Source organism: Erythranthe guttata, chromosome 7, assembly GCF_056151865.1.
Source record: "Erythranthe guttata isolate IM_541 chromosome 7, IM_541, whole genome shotgun sequence".
NCBI lineage: Eukaryota > Viridiplantae > Streptophyta > Magnoliopsida > Lamiales > Phrymaceae > Erythranthe > Erythranthe guttata.
Genome location: NC_142539.1, coordinates 5,494,965 through 5,513,284, shown reverse-complemented (window position 1 = coordinate 5,513,284; position 18,320 = coordinate 5,494,965). Strand labels below are relative to the sequence as shown.

At 29.0% G+C, this 18,320-nt stretch overlaps 1 protein-coding gene across 1 annotated transcript; it reads right to left on the bottom strand.

The window, feature by feature from the left end:
• Window positions 1-10,206: 10,206 nt before the first annotated feature.
• On the bottom strand, window positions 10,207-11,992 carry LOC105964595 (FBD-associated F-box protein At5g22730). The gene has a single exon (XM_012989104.2). The coding sequence runs from the start codon at window positions 11,913-11,915 to the stop codon at window positions 10,344-10,346; it is 1,572 nt and encodes a 523-aa protein (XP_012844558.2). The 5' UTR covers window positions 11,916-11,992; the 3' UTR covers window positions 10,207-10,343.
• Between the last annotated feature and the right edge of the window lie 6,328 nt (window positions 11,993-18,320).

The following is an 18,320-nucleotide window of genomic DNA, read 5'->3' as shown; positions in this document are numbered from 1 at the left end:
ATATGCCGAAAAACATCCTTGTACCACATTATTTGTAGTTGGTTGTATCGCTAGATTCCGACGTGATCAAAATCCTTATGCCACTTTAACTATTAACTCTCGAGAGTGCGACATAGAGTTGTCCATGACTGAAAACATGTCTGAGCAAGTGCAGTACGACATGGGAAAGAGTTTGTCTTTAACTTTTATTGATTGTTATTGCAAAGGAAACCATCACCGAAGACTGACATTGCTAAAATTTAATAAACGATGTAGAGTTGGACTGTACCAATGTCATTTGAGCAATGAACGTACACTATATGGTCAACATGTTTATCGGGTAGTGTCATGCATTTGAGAATGTGTTTTCCCATATTAATAACCTGAAGCCTAGTTCCACTGCACGATCCTCTAGCCTGATCAATATTTTTGATGAGCATAACGGGAATACATCTTTTCAATGCAACCTAGGTGGAATTCTGGAGCACGATATGGTGTTGAGGAACTCGGATCTATGATATTAACTCCTCATTGTACACACTATCGGAATTCAAATAAACCTTCTCTTCTCCAGTTATGAGCGACAAAAAAAAAGATCATTCACAAAACCGACACTTTCATTAGTGTTAAGTGTATATTTTTACACTTTATCATATCTTTTTATTTGAGCTTTTGGTGTGTTTTAACGATAATTGGTGCTTAAAAAGTTGATTTATTGTATTTTAGGTACAAATTGAAGAATTGGAAAAGTATGGGGTCAAAACTGCAATTTTGGAGAAAAAGTGGGCCAAAAGTGAAAAAATCAAAATTCTGAAGAAACAAGGCTCGGACCCCCGTCCCAGATTTAGTGCAATTTATGGGACCCCCGTCCGAGATTCCGAAATTGCGCAGTAAAGGGATTTTAATTGCACAAGGAAACTGCCTTCTTCCCCAAGTTCTTCACCCTATATAAGACCAAGCCAAGCACACAATTAGGCAATCTTTTTACGCAATTTCAAGAGCAACAAAGCAATAACGAAGACGAAGAATTCGAAGACTCCAAGCAAAGATTTATCGTCTATGATTTATTTTATTTGCGTTTTTGCTTTAATCATGAGTAGCTAAATTTCTTATTTCTAGGATTTTATTTGGAACCCTATGTGGGATTTATGAACCCAATTCTATGATTTTATGCAAGTTTTAATTCCGGATTATTTCTTCTACTTGTTTTATTAAGTTCATGAAACTGGCCACTTTATGCACTTTTATGTTATTGTTAATCGCATGAATCGGAAGATCGGGTTAATAATTAGAACTGTGGTAGAAGAGCCTTTGTGGTATTAACATAGGAATATAGTTAATCTCTTAGGTAGCCATTATTGAGATTTGTGCTTAATGCTGTGTTCTAGAATTAATTGCATAGGAATATAGTAATCGAATCTAGAGTATTAGAATCGTAATACACGCGGAAGCGGGTTATGATTATTTTAGCATCTCAGGTTAATAATCCGGGTTAATTGCTTGCATAATTGAAGGAATTGGGGGAATAATAATCACATAGGGGGAAGAATAAAATCCTAGGCTCGTTTACTCTATAAATCTTCGTGTTTAAATTGCTTTCTTGTTTTTGTCTTTTTAATTGATTTAGTTTAATTTAGTTTATTAATCATCTTTCGACTGTGTAGGGTGGGCTTGATTATAATTGGTAGAATTTAGCTTCTAGGATTAGATAATTAAATATTCCCTGTGGGTTCGATATCCGGACTTAATTGTCCACTATATTACTTGTACGATACGTGCACTTGCGTGTACGTTTTCGCCCAACAATTAGCCGATGCAATAATTGTTATGGCCTCAAAGTACTCAGGATTGAACATGTTGCTCACCATATCCAGGTAAACAAACTCTATAAGATCAAAAAATGGATCTGCAGAATCACGGATAAGCATGTCATCATTTTAATTTTAATTTCAAAATTGTTTTATTAGTATTAGTCTTAGTCATAATCATCATACTAATACTAATATTAATATTAATATTAATACTAATACTAATACTATTACAACTACTTATACTAATATTAATACTAATACTAATACCAATACTAATACTAATACTAATGCTACGACTAATACTAATACTTTAATGCTAATATTAATGTACTAATGCCAATACTAATGTACTGATACTAAAACCAATATCAATACAAATATCAATACCAAAACCAATACTAATACCAATACAAATATCAATACCAATTGTATTATTAGTATTAATCTTAATCATATTCCTCATACTAATACTAATACTAATACTAATACTAACACTAATACTAACACTAAAATTAATATTATTACTAATACTAATATTAATACTACTACTAATGTTAATACGTTAATTCTAATATTAATGTACTAATGCTAATCTGATAATAATACTATTACTATTAGTAATACTAATGCTACTGATAATCCTAATATGGTAATGTTAATGTTAATACCATTGGCAATATCAATTATAAACTTAATCATAATCCTAATGCTAGTGTTAATGCTAATCCTAATCCAAATATGTTAATACTAATATCAATCCTAATATGCTATTATTAGCATTAATCCTAATACACTAATGCTAATATATTAATGCTAATTCTACTTCTACTTCTAATGCTAATGGTAATTCTAACCCTAACACTAATGCTAATGCTAATCATAACCAAAATTACAATCCTAATATTAATTCTAATCATAATTATAATCATAATCTTAATCTTAATCATAATCTATAGTCCTAATCATAATGCTAATCTTAATTTTAATGCTAATTTCATTCATAATAATAATACTAATCATAGTTCTTATCCTAAAAATACACATATGCTAATGCTAACGCTAATCTTAATACTAATTATATTATGCTAATGTTAATGCTAATCCTAATCCGAATCCTAATTCTAATTATAATGCTAATATTAATACTAATTCTACTAATTCTAGTCATAATGCTAATCATAATACTAATATTCATACTAATAGTAAAATCCTAATGTACCTAATGCTAATGTTAATCCTAATGCTAACATTAATACTAATACTAATATTAATACTTATATGATAATGCTAATTCTAATTTTAATATGCTAATGCTAATATGCGGCTTAATCCCACTTTGCACCCTTGAAATATGTCATTTTGGCACTTTGCACCCTCGAAATAAATTAATAGTACTTTGCACCCTCGAAACATAATAAATCATGCATAATGCATCCCAAATGAATGTTTAAAGCTAATAAATGTAATTTAATATTTTTAGTGGTAGTTTTTAGGATGACAAATGTCAAATAATTTTTTTTATTCATCAATCATTTTGAAACTATAAAGTGCATAAATAAAAATACATCTCATCAACTTATTTAAAAATTATATTTTGTATCCCAATAAAATATTTTTAAAAAAAAAAGAATCCTTCATCTAATCGTTATCAAGTTATCTGAAAATCATATTTTTTTTCCAAATATTTTTACTTCATATTTCCACCAGTTACAATAAAAAAATCCATCAATCGAATAATTTAGTGATAAAATTTTATTTTAGTTTATTTTGTAAGAAAATATAGTTTTTTCCAATGATCAGGTGTTTTTTTTCCCGCATTTTCTGCGCTCGAAATTAGGTTGGAGGTTGAAGAAAATAATAATTTATGTATTATTTTGCATCCCTGATAAAAAAAAAACAATAAAAAAAATTTCCTTCATTATTCAGTTCAGGGTGCATTGTGAATAATTTATTGTGTTTTGAGAGTGCAAAGTGCTATTATTGTTTTTCAAGGGTGCAAAGTGCTATTATCGTTTTTCAAGGGTGCAAAGTGCCAAAAGGCTCAATTTCAAGGGTGCAAAGTGGAATTAAGCCGCTAATATACTAATGTTGATCGTAATTCCAATTCTACTGCTAATGCTTATGCTAATCATAAGCATAATCCTAATGTTGATGCTAATCGATCTAAATATGCTAATGCTAATGATAATATTAATGCTAATACTAATATTAATTCTAATACTAATCCTAATTTTAATGTTAATTTTAATTCCAATCATAATCCAAATACTAATGCTAATATTAATCCTAATCGTAATCCTAATGTTGTTGCTAATTCTAATTCTAATACTAATCATACTCTTAATCCTAATACTAATCTTAATCCATATAGGAATACTAATACTAATATGAATTCTAATTTTAATCCTAATTATCATTCTATTACTAATACTAATCCTAATTCCAGTATTAATCCTAATATACTAATGATTATCCTAGTATGCTAATGTTAATCATAATATATTTATGTTAGTATTCTAATATTAATCGTAATCCTACTACTAATCCTAATTTTCATATTAATCGTAATATACTAATGCTAATGATAATACTAATGTTAATCATAATCTTAATCCTAATGCAAATCCTTATTATTATCAAAACCGTAATTCTAATCCTAATGCTAGTGTTAAGTATAATATTAAAACTTAATTCTAATCATATACAAATATTAATTATACTACTACTACCAACACTAATACTAACACTAACACGTAACATTAACAGTAGCACTAACACTAACACAAATATTTGTACTAATACTAAAAATACTAATACTAATTATACTATTATTTATACTAATATTAATATAATACTAATATTAATACTAAAACTAATATTAATACTGATACTGATACTAATATTAATCCTAATATTGATAATAATTCTAATACTTAATAGTAATACTTATACTAATATTATTACCATTACAGTATTACTACTGCGCATACCATTACTAATATTATAACTCATATTAATATTAATTCTAATCCTAATACTAATTGTAATGACGACTCTATTCATAATCCTGATCATAATACTAATACAAATACAAATAGGAATACCAATGGTAATACTAACCTAATTATAATACTAATACTAATATTAATATTAATCACAATTCCAATCTTAATCATGATATTAATATTAATTTTGATCATAATCTTAATACTAATCCCAATCATACTAATAATAATACTTATACTTATACTAATACTTATACTTATACTAATACTCATACTCATACTCATAATACTCATACTAATACTAATACTAATATTAATATTAATACTAATATCAATACCAATACCAGTACCAATACCAATACCAATATCATTATCAAACCAACAACAATATTTTGAATAATTATTGTTTGATCAACCAATCAACACCATGAAATACGAAACGAAAAATATTCAAAACAAAGGAATTTGGCATATAAATAAATTTGCCACAAATAAATAATGGGGTTTTTTCATATCGAAAAAAATAATAAATAAATTGCTTCGCATGTATCGCTGATTGTACACAAACTAAAATATGAGAAAGAAAAAAAATTAAAAAGAAGACACATGGTATGAAATTGGTACACAAAAAATTGAAACGGAATTGTAAACATAACCGAAAGTACACATATTTTTGGGTAGTAAACATTTGATTGCTAATATATAAGCTGTCCGTCTTGATCATATCTACAAAAACATATACAATTAAAAAAATTGTTATATATGACTGCAAATATAAAAATTTATTCAACTATATTGAAACAAAAAACCCAATCTTTTAACCCATAACAAATCATTTAAAACAAAATCTTAACAAAGTTTACATTTATTTGTTTAATTCATTTCCATTGTTTAACAAAGTAAGATATATGTAAACCGGTGATGCTATTAGAATGTATAGTTCGAAATACTATTAAAATTTGACAAACTTTTATAAAGATTAAAAAAATGGATAAAAAAATAAGGATTAAAAAAGCTACTTATATTTTACTAAACATATTTTTTGTTGTGATTCAAAATAAATATAAATATTACCATAATAATGTAAACAAAATCTTTGTTTTTTATGACAATTGCTATCAAAATTTCTATGAATTATATAACATATTAGTATAACGATAATTTGCATTAATACCAATTTATTAGCTTTCATGAAATACCTCATGACCAAGAAGTATGTCATACATTATTATATAATAGCAAACATTCGATATAAAAACAGTTATAAAATAGCGAAAATATTGGAAATTACTAATTACTATATCTTGTTAATACCTATATTATAACAGCAAAAAGTCAAATTATTATAAAGAAAAAAAAAAAAAAAAGGGCAATATGGTATTGAAAAATATAATATTTATCTACCGGAAAAGAATTTATTATGTAATGATTTTAAATCAATCTCGTTTCTATGAATGTTGACTAATATATTTCCTAAATTTTATATTAAAATTTTTAGCAATAAATATGTATGAAGTTTTTTTTAATTTAGTGTGTGTGTGAGTCAAAAATAAATTCTTAAAAAATAGTATATATTGATTTTAAAAGAATCTCATTTTACAAAATTTTGTAACGTAGAAATATACTACTATTTTTTAATGTACGTGTGTATATATATATATATATATATATATATATATATATATATATATATATATATATATATATATATATATATATATATATATATATATATATATATATATATATATATATATATATATATATATCAATAATTTTCTTCAGCTTTAAATTTGAGCACGACATATTTCATAAAACAATAGACAAAAATTATCAATTTAATTATAATAATCAAGAGCAAGATTAAAACATAAAATAAATTATAAATTAGAATGTCCTAACACTATTAAACTCCCAACATTAAACAAATTTCATCAAAAGAAAATTCTAACAAAAATTTAAATGAAACAAAAAAAAAATATTTAAGGAGTAAATCTTCTTCTTGACTTGCACAATGCACTTCAATGACGTTTTTGTTGGGATAAACAAAAATTGCGTGATTCTTCCATGAATAAATCTCAAAGAAATCTTTTTTTTTTTTTTTGCCAATGTATCCAGCAACATCTCCAAATTGCTTGGATATGTTCTACACGGAAATTGATCAATTAACAACATATTATTAATTATACATTAGTTATAGAAAATATAACAAAACAAAATATGAATATAACCTTTGATTTTTGAACTTTCAAGATGTAGTCGCACTTTTTGCAAATTCATAGAACTTTTCCATATCCGATATCAGTCGCGTAAAATACATGACTTAACAACGTCCATATCTACAGATCATTACAAAAATGTTAGAGATATATACTTATGTAAAAATAACAAATAATATAATGCAAAGTTAATTTGGAGCAAATAATTATCATGTGCATCGAAACAAATAAATCATAATGATATATTTTGTCGAGAAAAAAAATGTACACCGAATTATGAATTTCAATATAATTATCAGAAGAAAAAAACAGAAAGACTAAAAAGAGAAACCAAGAATAAAAAAATACTCCCTCCCCCCCTCCCCCCCCCCCCCCCCCCCCCCCTCTCTCTCTCTCTCTCTCTAACTGGATTTTTTTTGGTGGTGATGAATTTTGTGGTATGAGATTTGATAGTTGTATTTATGCGATAAAAATGTAAATAATATGTAAAAAACGGAAATTATTAATTAACATTAAAACAAAGATTTTCAAGATTGAATTTTTAAATTTGAATTTTAAAATAAATTAAAGTACATGTTTAAATAAGGAAAACCCGAAACCAATATAATTAATGATATGCTTCAATTTTGCTAAATCACACACACACACACATATTATATATATATATATATATATATATATATATATATATATATATATATATATATATATATATATATATATATATATATATATATATATATATATATATATATATATATATAACTAATGATATCTAGAAATAAATTAACATCGTTTCTATAATTATAGAAATTATATATATTGTAATTGATATTAATTGACACTCTTGTATAAGATATTATGAAATATGGAAAAGATATAAATCAAATTAATACACAAAATAATAATATCTTATATTAAGTTGGTAAGTTTTAATTAATATGCATCTATTATCGGTAATTGCATTAAATAATTAATTAATGTGTGTATATTAATATTGTGATTATAATGGAACAAAAAATGCCACATGAGATATGAGGTGGATGTCACATGTCGATTTCTTGAGCTATGAGGGTTTCAATTTATATATTAGATAGATATATTTATTGTTTATAAAAAAAGAAACTCATTAACCAATAAAAATACACTATTTTGACATGTAGGAGAGATAAAATTTGAAACAAAAAATGTGAAATTATTTCATTAATAATATGGGTGATTCTTGTAAGTGGGTTATTTTTGCAATTAATATAATATTGTGCATAAAATTTACTCAATTGTGAAATTATAAAAATTGCAATTAAGTCCTACGTTTTTTAAATCAAAATATTGTTTATAAAAAAAAACTCATGAACCAATAAAAAGACATTTAAAATAGTAAAAAATCAATTTTATAACTGATGTCGACTTGTGAAATAGTTAATTGGCATATGATCTCTTTAGACCGAGAATATTAGAGAAAACAATATTCTCATTATTCAAAAAATTAAATTAAAAAAGCTCCAGCTTTCTCATCAATGGACTTGGACAAATAGATTAGTTCGTTGACTAAGAATGCTAGCCGCTTAGCACATACGAGCAACAATGATAACTCTCACATATGAATAAGTGGTTAATAAATATTAATTACGCAATTAAGCAGCATAAACATTTATAACCTCTGACATGAATTCTAATTAAACTCTAAAACAATAGTGCTGTTGCTACAAATTCTAATTATCATATTGCGATGATAATTAATCAAAGTATGATGATCCATAGAGATTATATGTAATATCAATAATTTATATAATCATAATACGTGTGTATCAGTTTTTATGAACAAAAATAGATTACTATATTATTTCAATTTCCACATCTCAAATCATTACCATATGCAATATTATAAGTACTAGTGCAAAATTATGTAAAGTAATGTGGAAACGAAGAACATACCAGATTCAATAATTTTCCATTACGAATTCTTTTGATACCTTAAAAACGCGCACAATTTTGCAGCTGCAGCAGTGCTCAGTGTTTGGAGCATATCTCTCTCGTTCGATGTCCGATTTCAGCGATTCAAGATGTTTCGGACAGCCAACAAAAATGCCTACAGCTTTCGTGTTTTACACATTCTCAAATTCGGATATTAGCAGGTCCGAAATTTGACTCAAAGTCTGCACTCGTGAATTGTACGAAAATTCCCCTATACCAAGAAATAAGATCGTTAATTTTTCGTCAAATCAAAATAACAATAAAATATAATTTATCATCTCCCTTTTTATCATTAAGAGCCTATTTTGGATCATCGTCAAAGCTCATCTTTATGGAATCAAAAATTTCGTCTTAAATTGTTGGAACCACGGCTGTTATTTGACGATTGATCACGAAACTTGTGGACTGAGGCTTGTACTCCATTTGTTCTCCAATTTTATATATAACAAGTTGCTGCAATAAAAACCACGATAATATGGAGATAGGCAAGGTGAGGCGCGGACTAGGTCGCTCTCTTAAGACGAATTTCACGACCCCTTCTCTAATGAGGTGCAAAAAGGTTCCGATCGTGTCGCCTATAGGATACAACAGCCCAGCCTATCTCTCCGCTGTAACTTCACCGAAATTGCACGTTCGAGTGAAGTAGAAGCTTACACCCGACACACAACAAGAGCTCAAAGTAGTATAGATAAAAGGTGTTTCTTTTTCTCTTCACACTCCCTTCTTTTTACAAGCCACAATGCCCCATTTATATAGTATATAATATGACCCCCATAAAACCTCAATTTAATATATAATTATGGTGTTTTATGTAGGAGAATAATGACTTTGAAGGTTTCCGGTCTAATCGTAAAAGTGGTCAAAGTCATTATTATATTTTTATAATAAAATATATTATTTTTATTAAAAACCCCAACACTTTCTATTTCTTCCCCCACTGCTTCGGTTTCCTACCGGTTTTGTGGGGTTACGGTTATGTTTTTGTTGAAATTTGTAGCTGTTGATGGAAGTTTGCAGCTAAAGATCCTTTTTCGATATACAAAAGTGATTCTATTGTTCTGTGTTAATCGGGTTTGCTAGTTTTATTTTATTTTAAAACTACATTTACACCTCAAACTTGATATTCAATTTTTTTTTGAAGAAATTTATCAAGTATCAAACTATGCTTGAAAGTATTAAAACGAGCAAAATATCGTAATATTAAAACTAATTGTTTGATCCCTATGTTATTTCTAAATAAAATAGATAATTTGCTAAAGAAAAAGAAAAAAAGACTATGCAATGTAAAAATGATTTATCTATAATTCTAAATCGACTCACAAGCTAATTCTTGGTTTCTTCGAAGGATCTCTCACTTACTGTAATCCTCTCCATTTTAATGCAAAGCGAACACGACCGTATTCCTTTTCTTGATAGTTCGACAAATCCGACAGAGTTATTGGACGCCATTCTTCTTTGAGATACCACTCCTTAATTTCAAAGCTCACTTCCTCCAAATCTTGGAACCACAACTGTCTGAATTGATCATCTTCGTCTCGGCCACTTTCTCCCTCCACTAGAATCTTCCATAGACACTCGATCCTTTCCATGCCCTCGTTGTCGCTAATCCGAAAATAGTCATTGATGTTTCTTGGACGACAAATAGAAAACACATTGTTTAAAAGAGATGGCATATGAGATAAATGACAAGGCGACGATTTCATCAAGCTATCACAATGCAAGCTCAGTGTCTCTACCTCAGGTTTATTATCACCACTACTAATATTTTCTCGAATTACTTCGTGAATATCATTCATGTGAAACCGGTTGATAGAAAGAGCAATTTCAGATTGGATTAACGACTTGAGCAGTTCATTTAGCTTGAGGAACCACGGAGAGGGAGCATCGTTCGGATGCAGATGTGTTAGGTTTATTTCTGAATCCCACTTATTCAATGTGGTTGCGAAAGAGATGGATGGTACAAAGTCTCCTTCGTATTTGAAATCGAGTATGTTTGGTGCGTCGATAAATAGTTGGGTTTCTTTGAGTCCATCACAGCTGTCGATGCACAAGTGTTTGAGACATGGGAATTTACACGAAGACAAGTGGTCCCATGACAGTTTTGCATCGAAAATATATAATTCATTTAGATTACGAAAATCCGCTCCTTTGTGGAACATAAGATTGCCAAAACTAATTTTGATGGTTTCAAGAGATGGGGGATGGATTTTGATTCGGCAAAGTTCCCCGGTGAAATCATACATCTCTGAAAAGGAAATACACTTGAGATGGTGAAGATTATTCAACGTAATTGTTCTTAACCTCAAACATCCTTCGACATCCAAAGTTTCGATCAAAGGGCAGCTATCAATTATCTTCTGAAACATTTCGTCCTCGATCCAATCTTCTCTGAGACAAAGTGATCGTAGATTCTTGAGAAGTACTATCCTTTCAATAGTGTTTCGGTCCAACACGAAATTTTCCAAACGCAAATCTTGGAGCGATTCGGCTACAAAGACTACGGAGGGCAGTCTAAGACGAGTCGAATAAAGTTCCGAATGAAGGGAAAGACAAAACTTCTTGAGACCCATATTTTTGAGTAACGGGATCCATCTTTCGAGAAGCATAACCGATGATTCGTGATCCAAATGATCGCGTGACGATATACGAAGGTGAAATTCCTCTACGCACATCCTTTGATCGCGGTACCGCTGTAAATTCCTGGTCACGAGGGATACAAAATCTTGTTTGTTACCTTTGAATGTGGCGTCTGAAAAATCAAGATTGGGACGAGTGCACCAAATATTACGCCATGATTTCGACAATACAGATGTTCGGACAGCATCTTTTTGAGACAGGAAATAAAGTATTATGTGCAATATGTCTTTAGGCAATTCGGATATCCTGTCCATGGAGTTTGAATCGTCTCTACTTTCTGCGTTACCCATAGCAGAAACTGTTGAGAAAAATTTAAGCTCGAAGAAACCCTAAGCTCTTTTTTTTTTTTGTAGAGAATTTAAAATTGAGGCACCCTAAATTTCCTTGTTTTAGGATTCTTATTATTTATTGCTTAGAGTTAGACGTAGAAATAACTCCTAATTAAAATCAGATGGTTTTTAAATACAGATACTTCAATAGTTTTATTCCCTTTCGTTTTTTTTTTTTTGTTTATCTTTATTTCTAGGGTAAATTACAAACACCCCCCTGAGGTATGGTCAAATTACAAAAACCCCCCTCTTGTTTGGATAATTACATCTACCCCCCTCAACTATGATTTTTTCTTACACCTCCACCCTTATGGTGCCAAATTCAACATAATCATCTAGATTCCGTGAAATGTGCTCTAGTTTGTACTCGTTTTGTGTAAAAATACAGTTTCCGATGCACCACAAACTGATATATACAAGCTAAAAATCACATATTATGATCATCTTGCTTCATAATGTAGAGTTTGAATGGGATAAAACGGGTACAAAAGTGATAATATTCCATATAATGTCGAAGATTCCACTAAATTTGAGGAGTTGAGGGGTTGGTTGTAATTATCCAAACAAGATGGGTGTTTTTTTAATTTGACCATATCTTAGGGGGGTGTTTGTAATTTACCCTTATTTCTACTACTCAATCCTTTTTAATTATTTTTTCATTCAAACACACACACACATATATATATATATATATATATATATATATATATATATATATATATATATATATATATATATATATATATATATATATATATATATATATATATATATAAAATACAAGGTAGTATTAAAATATAAAATTTGACAAAATATCATAGCTCATCTTGTTATCAGATAATAATTTCAGTGCTATCATGTTCTATACTTCTATATATTACTTAATGCATTCTTGTAGACTCTACACCTAGTAGGAGAAATTAGATGCTACACCTGATTATTTATATTTGATGGATTTGAAATGCTGTAGATCTACACATAATCACATACACATCTATGGTGGTGTTTGCAAATGATTATTTAAAAGCAGAAGTTAGTGATTGTGATTTAAGTTAGTTTTAAGTGCTTATTTATAAAAGTTGGGGGTGTTTGCAAATATTTTGGAAAATAAACTAAAATTGAAAAAGCAGGGTTATGGGTACTTTTAAAAAAATAGCTTAAAGCAGATTATTTTAAGAGAAGCAAAAACAAAAGTTGATCTTGCAAACACCTCAAAACAGATTATGAGGAAAAAAAACCGCATAATCACTTTCAAAAAGCATTTGCAAACACCACCTATGTATCATGTGTGTTTAATGAGTAATTATTTAATTAAATTTATGGTTCAATCTATTCGGTGTAAATAACTAGGTGTAACATCTAACTCCCCCATCTACTATTGCCAATGGCGATGAGAGGGTATGACTAGGATGGGCTGAAGCCCACCTCAATTAAAATTTAGAGGGAATTATGGCCAACCCATGAGGTAATGTCAAGTTACGAAAAAACTTTTTATGTTTGGGTAATTACAACCAGTCCCTCAAATTATGAATCTTCTTACACGTCCACTAGGAGAATTACATTTTTGGTCTCTCACGTTTGGCCCGATTGCACTTTTGGTCCGTGTTGTTCCAAAGTGAACAAAGTTCACCTTAAGGTTCAATTTTAAACACGTTTGGTCCCCGCCGTTACATGCTCGTTAGCAAGTAACGGAAAACACTACTTTGGGGCAAAAATTGAAATTTTAAATTTTTTTGGGGCTGAAAAATAATTAGAGATTTAAAATATACTACTTATAATTAAATATTTAATAATAATTAAAAAAATTAACTAAACAATTTTCTTAGTATACTTAATATTATTATAATTATACTACTTATAATCAATTTTTTAATAATAAAAAAAGTTTAATTAAAGTAATTATTTTTAATTATACTACTTATAATTAATTTATTAATAATAAACTAAGAAATTAACTAAACAAATTATTTTTCATTATACTTAATTTATTATAATTATACTAATAATTAAATTTTCAATAATAAAAAAGAAATATACTAAACAAGTTATATTTAATTATGCTTAATATTGTTTTTAATTATACTACTTATAATTAAAATTTTAATAATAAACAAAGAAATTAACTAAACAAATTTCATTTATACTTAATATTATTAAAAAAATAATTGTAAATATTTCGAATTTCAAACTATTTTCCGGCCCAAGAAAATTTAATTTCAAATTTGGGCCCAAAATAGTGTTTTCCGTTACTTGTAAACGGACATGTAACGGCGAGGACAAAAAGTGTTTAAAATTGAACCTTGGAGGTAAACTTTGTTCACTTTGGAACAACGGGGACCAAAAGTGGAATTGGGCCAAACATGAGGGACCAAAAGTGTAATTTTCCCCACGTCCACCCTCGCGGTGTCAAATTTAGTGGGATCACTGGCGACGAAAACTATCTTCTCGCGGCGCTTTTGTATGTCTTGCGACTCATAATTTTCGTCGCAAAATTAAGCTAAAATTGTCGCCAAATGCCCCGTCACAAAGCTAGTAACGAAAAAACATGCGATGCCAAATTTGGCGACGAATCACATAAATCGTCGCCAATTCCATAATTCTGAAAAAAGAAATGTTTTTTTATTAATCGCGACGGATGCAACTATTTCGTCGCAAGCTCTATGCGACGAATGTAAATAAATTCGCAAACAATCGCTACGAAAATATATTTCGTCGCGAAACTTAGCGACATTCGAAACTTTTCCGTCGCACGTTCTCTGAATATTTTGGCTACTAAATAGTATTTTCGTTGCATGACGAGAATCATTTTGGCAATGATTTCTCAGATATGATTCGTCGCAAATGTTTTAGTTTTATATTTACTTTGCGACGATTTTTCATTAGTGCGATTGTTTTTCAATATTACTTTTATTTGTTTAATTATTTTCAATTAAAAAATTAAAGCCGCTACTATCAGCTGTTTTACAACAAAAAAAATCTAAACACTATTAAATAAAAAATATTAAACCCACGATTACGGATTAAATATCAAGGTAGCAGACAAGCATCAATTCAAAAAGTACATAAAAACTTGAAAGCATAAATGTAGTATGTTGTCACAAACTTTAGTTCAAAAGACACACTAATTTCATCCGTTTTTTATACTCCACTATCATTAGGACGACTCGACGTTGAGGATTGTAATTCTTGTTGTCTAAATCGCTCGAGCAAGGTGTTCACAATATCTCGGGTTTCCTGCAATTGCTCTTGCAATCGATACACTTTTTCGTCTTTAATCTGCATTTGTTCTTCCATTGTTTCTCGGGTTTTCTGCAATTGCTTTTCCAATCGATTCACTTTTTCGGCTTTTATTTGCATTTGTTTATGCATTGACTTCATTTGAATTTCCACTTCTAGATTATGTGGAATTTTCTCAAATTTTTATCCGTTTTACCCTATTCGAACTCCACATATTGAAACAAGATGATCATAAGACATGTCTCTTGGCTTGTACTTATCAGATTGAAGTGCATCAGAAACTGAGTTTTTGCACAAAACGAGAGCAAACTAGAGAACATTCCACGTAATGTAGAAGATTATGTTCAATTTAATACAATAAGGGTGAACGTGTCAGAAGATTTATAGTTAAGGAGTGGTTATAATTACCTAAACTAGAGGGATTTTTTTGTAATTTGGCCATACATCAGGGAGTCGCTATAATTTCTACCCTAAAATTTAATAGAATTTTCCTCTGTGCGATGCACGAAATAAGATTTTAAAATAAAAAAAAATGAATTATTTAAATACATGATAATATGATTAATTGCAATAAGAAATATATTATTAAAAAAAATGGTCTATTACAAATAAAGGGGTTCGGACAAAAAACTCTTTTATAAAAAAATCAAAACAATGTCCAAAGGAGTGTAAAAGACTAAAATACTCCTTTACATTTTTAATATGCTCCAATTTCATCATTTAATTCGATTTAACCTCAATTTGACATCAAATTGCACCAATTATTCAATTTTGACTACAATTTCGCCCGTCAATGCTGTTGATTTTTTTTTTGTTTTTTTGTTCCGACTGTCTCTGGCGTTGACTTTGTTATTTTTTTTTCTCTTTCCAGTTTGTCCTTTTTTCTGCCGTCGTTGACCGGTGGTTAACCCTGGTCTCCCGCGACGTTGACTGTTTTTTTTTTTCCTTCAACATTTTTTGGCCCGTTTAAACAGTAATATTCTTGTGTTGACAATCATATTTTTTGGCCCGTTTAGCACAGTAATATTAACACAACAGAAATCACTATATATTGTGTATTAGAGTAATATTGATATTTTCACCGTTCAATAAAGGCAAACATAATAAAAATTCAAAAGAATTAATATTGATGTGGCTGACCGTAATAAAACTGTCAACCACAGTAACATTCTAGTAACGACAATAATATTACCGTCAACCACAGTAATATTATTATGTTTAAAGTAATATTATTACGTTAATCGGTCAACAAATCAAACAAAATAAAAATGCCGAAAAAAATAAATATTGATGTGGTTAAGAATAATATTATTGTGATTACAATAATGTTACCGTAAGGATAATAATATTATTACGTTGATCCTTATCAAATCAAACAAAATGAAAAAGCAAATAAATAATAATATTGATGTGGTTGACATTAATATTATTGTGTTTACAGTAATTGTACTGTTAGCGACAATACAATTATTGTCAATGACAGTACAATTACGGCCAATGTTAAAAGAAAACGGATAAAAATTTTAAGGAAAAAAAATTCAATGCTGGAGATCGGCGGTGGAAAAGGCTGACAAAAAAAAAAAATTCAAAGCCGGAAACCGGGGGCAATTTTTTGTTAAAAATAATGAAAAAGTAAAAATTGGATTTTTGTGGTGAAAATTGATGAATATGAGGTTAAATTGGAGTTACAATTAGGAATTGAGCTTAAATGATTGGGGGTAATTTTGTTATATGCTTTAACTTTGCATTTATTTATAATATATATTAAAGAACGGTGCTTATTGACGAAAGAGATATAGCCCCTAAACCTGGAATAATAAAGATGGTTGATCAAAGATCTATGCGGTTATTTCGATGCTACGCACAGTGAAGGTTACACGCGGTGAGTTTTTATCATTGATCTACACACACCAATGTGGATATGTGTGTTTGTGTGCTTATGAATGATAAAGATTTACCCAATGTATTTCATTCTGTGTAGCATAGTATAAACAATCTTATACGTAAAAACCTAGGGGTGGTTTCGGTACGGTTACCGAACATTTTGTTCAATACCGTGTACCTACCGTATCTTTCGGTATTGAAAAATTCTATACCGTTACCGTACCAATAATTGCGGTATACCGTTATTCGGTATACCGTAAGTTTCGGTACGGTATGATCGGTACGTGGTAATCTACCGTACATCATTTTTTTGATGAATTCGGATGATACCATAATTAAGATGAATACTAAATAAATGCATAAATACAACAAATTAAGCAAATGAATATGGTGATCGATCAATCAATCTACATGAATATACATTATACAACCGTAGTAGCATATGTTGCTTTAATTAACTATGCTTACTAAGATATCTATAGAAAAATTGTAGAAACTTGTAATGAGCAAAAAAGTTTGATGGTTTAAGTAAGAGAAATAAAAAAAAAAATTGCAATAATGCAAATGAAACAGAAGACTGGGAACTCAGGGGGAAAGAAAGGGAGAAGAAAATATGGCAAAAAATATTCCACCAATAAATGATTAATTGGACTTTGAAACTAAAAAAGTACGTGACATAAACAACTTTAACGAGAGCTAATATTGAGTTTGCATAAATATATGAAGATAATAAAAAAATTATAATTATGTATATATAATATATATATGATGTATCATATCGTTATTCTTGTTTTTTATTTTCTTTATAATATTTGTTGACTATATTTTTTTTTATCTAAAGTTGAATATAAAGTATAAAGTTGAATATTTGTTGAATATATTAACTAATTTTCAAAATACAAAGTTGCGGTGCGGTACGGTATTACCATGGTATTGAAGATACAATATCGCTACCGTACCGTAAGGCAATGGTACGGTACCGATACCGTACCAAATGTAGTGGTAACCGATAGTTCGGTATTTATTCGGTAATTTATGGTAGGTATACCGTGGTAATCGGTATTTGGTAATTTTTGCCCAGCCCTATAAAAACCCTTAAAAAATAGAGATAACAAAAATATCCAAGTGGATTACGATTTCGCTTGGGAACTTGCAAACCTGATTTTGAAGATGAAACATATGAGATAAAAAAATAAAAGAATAATTTAAATAATTATGAATATGCCATAAGGTTTTTTAAGTTGA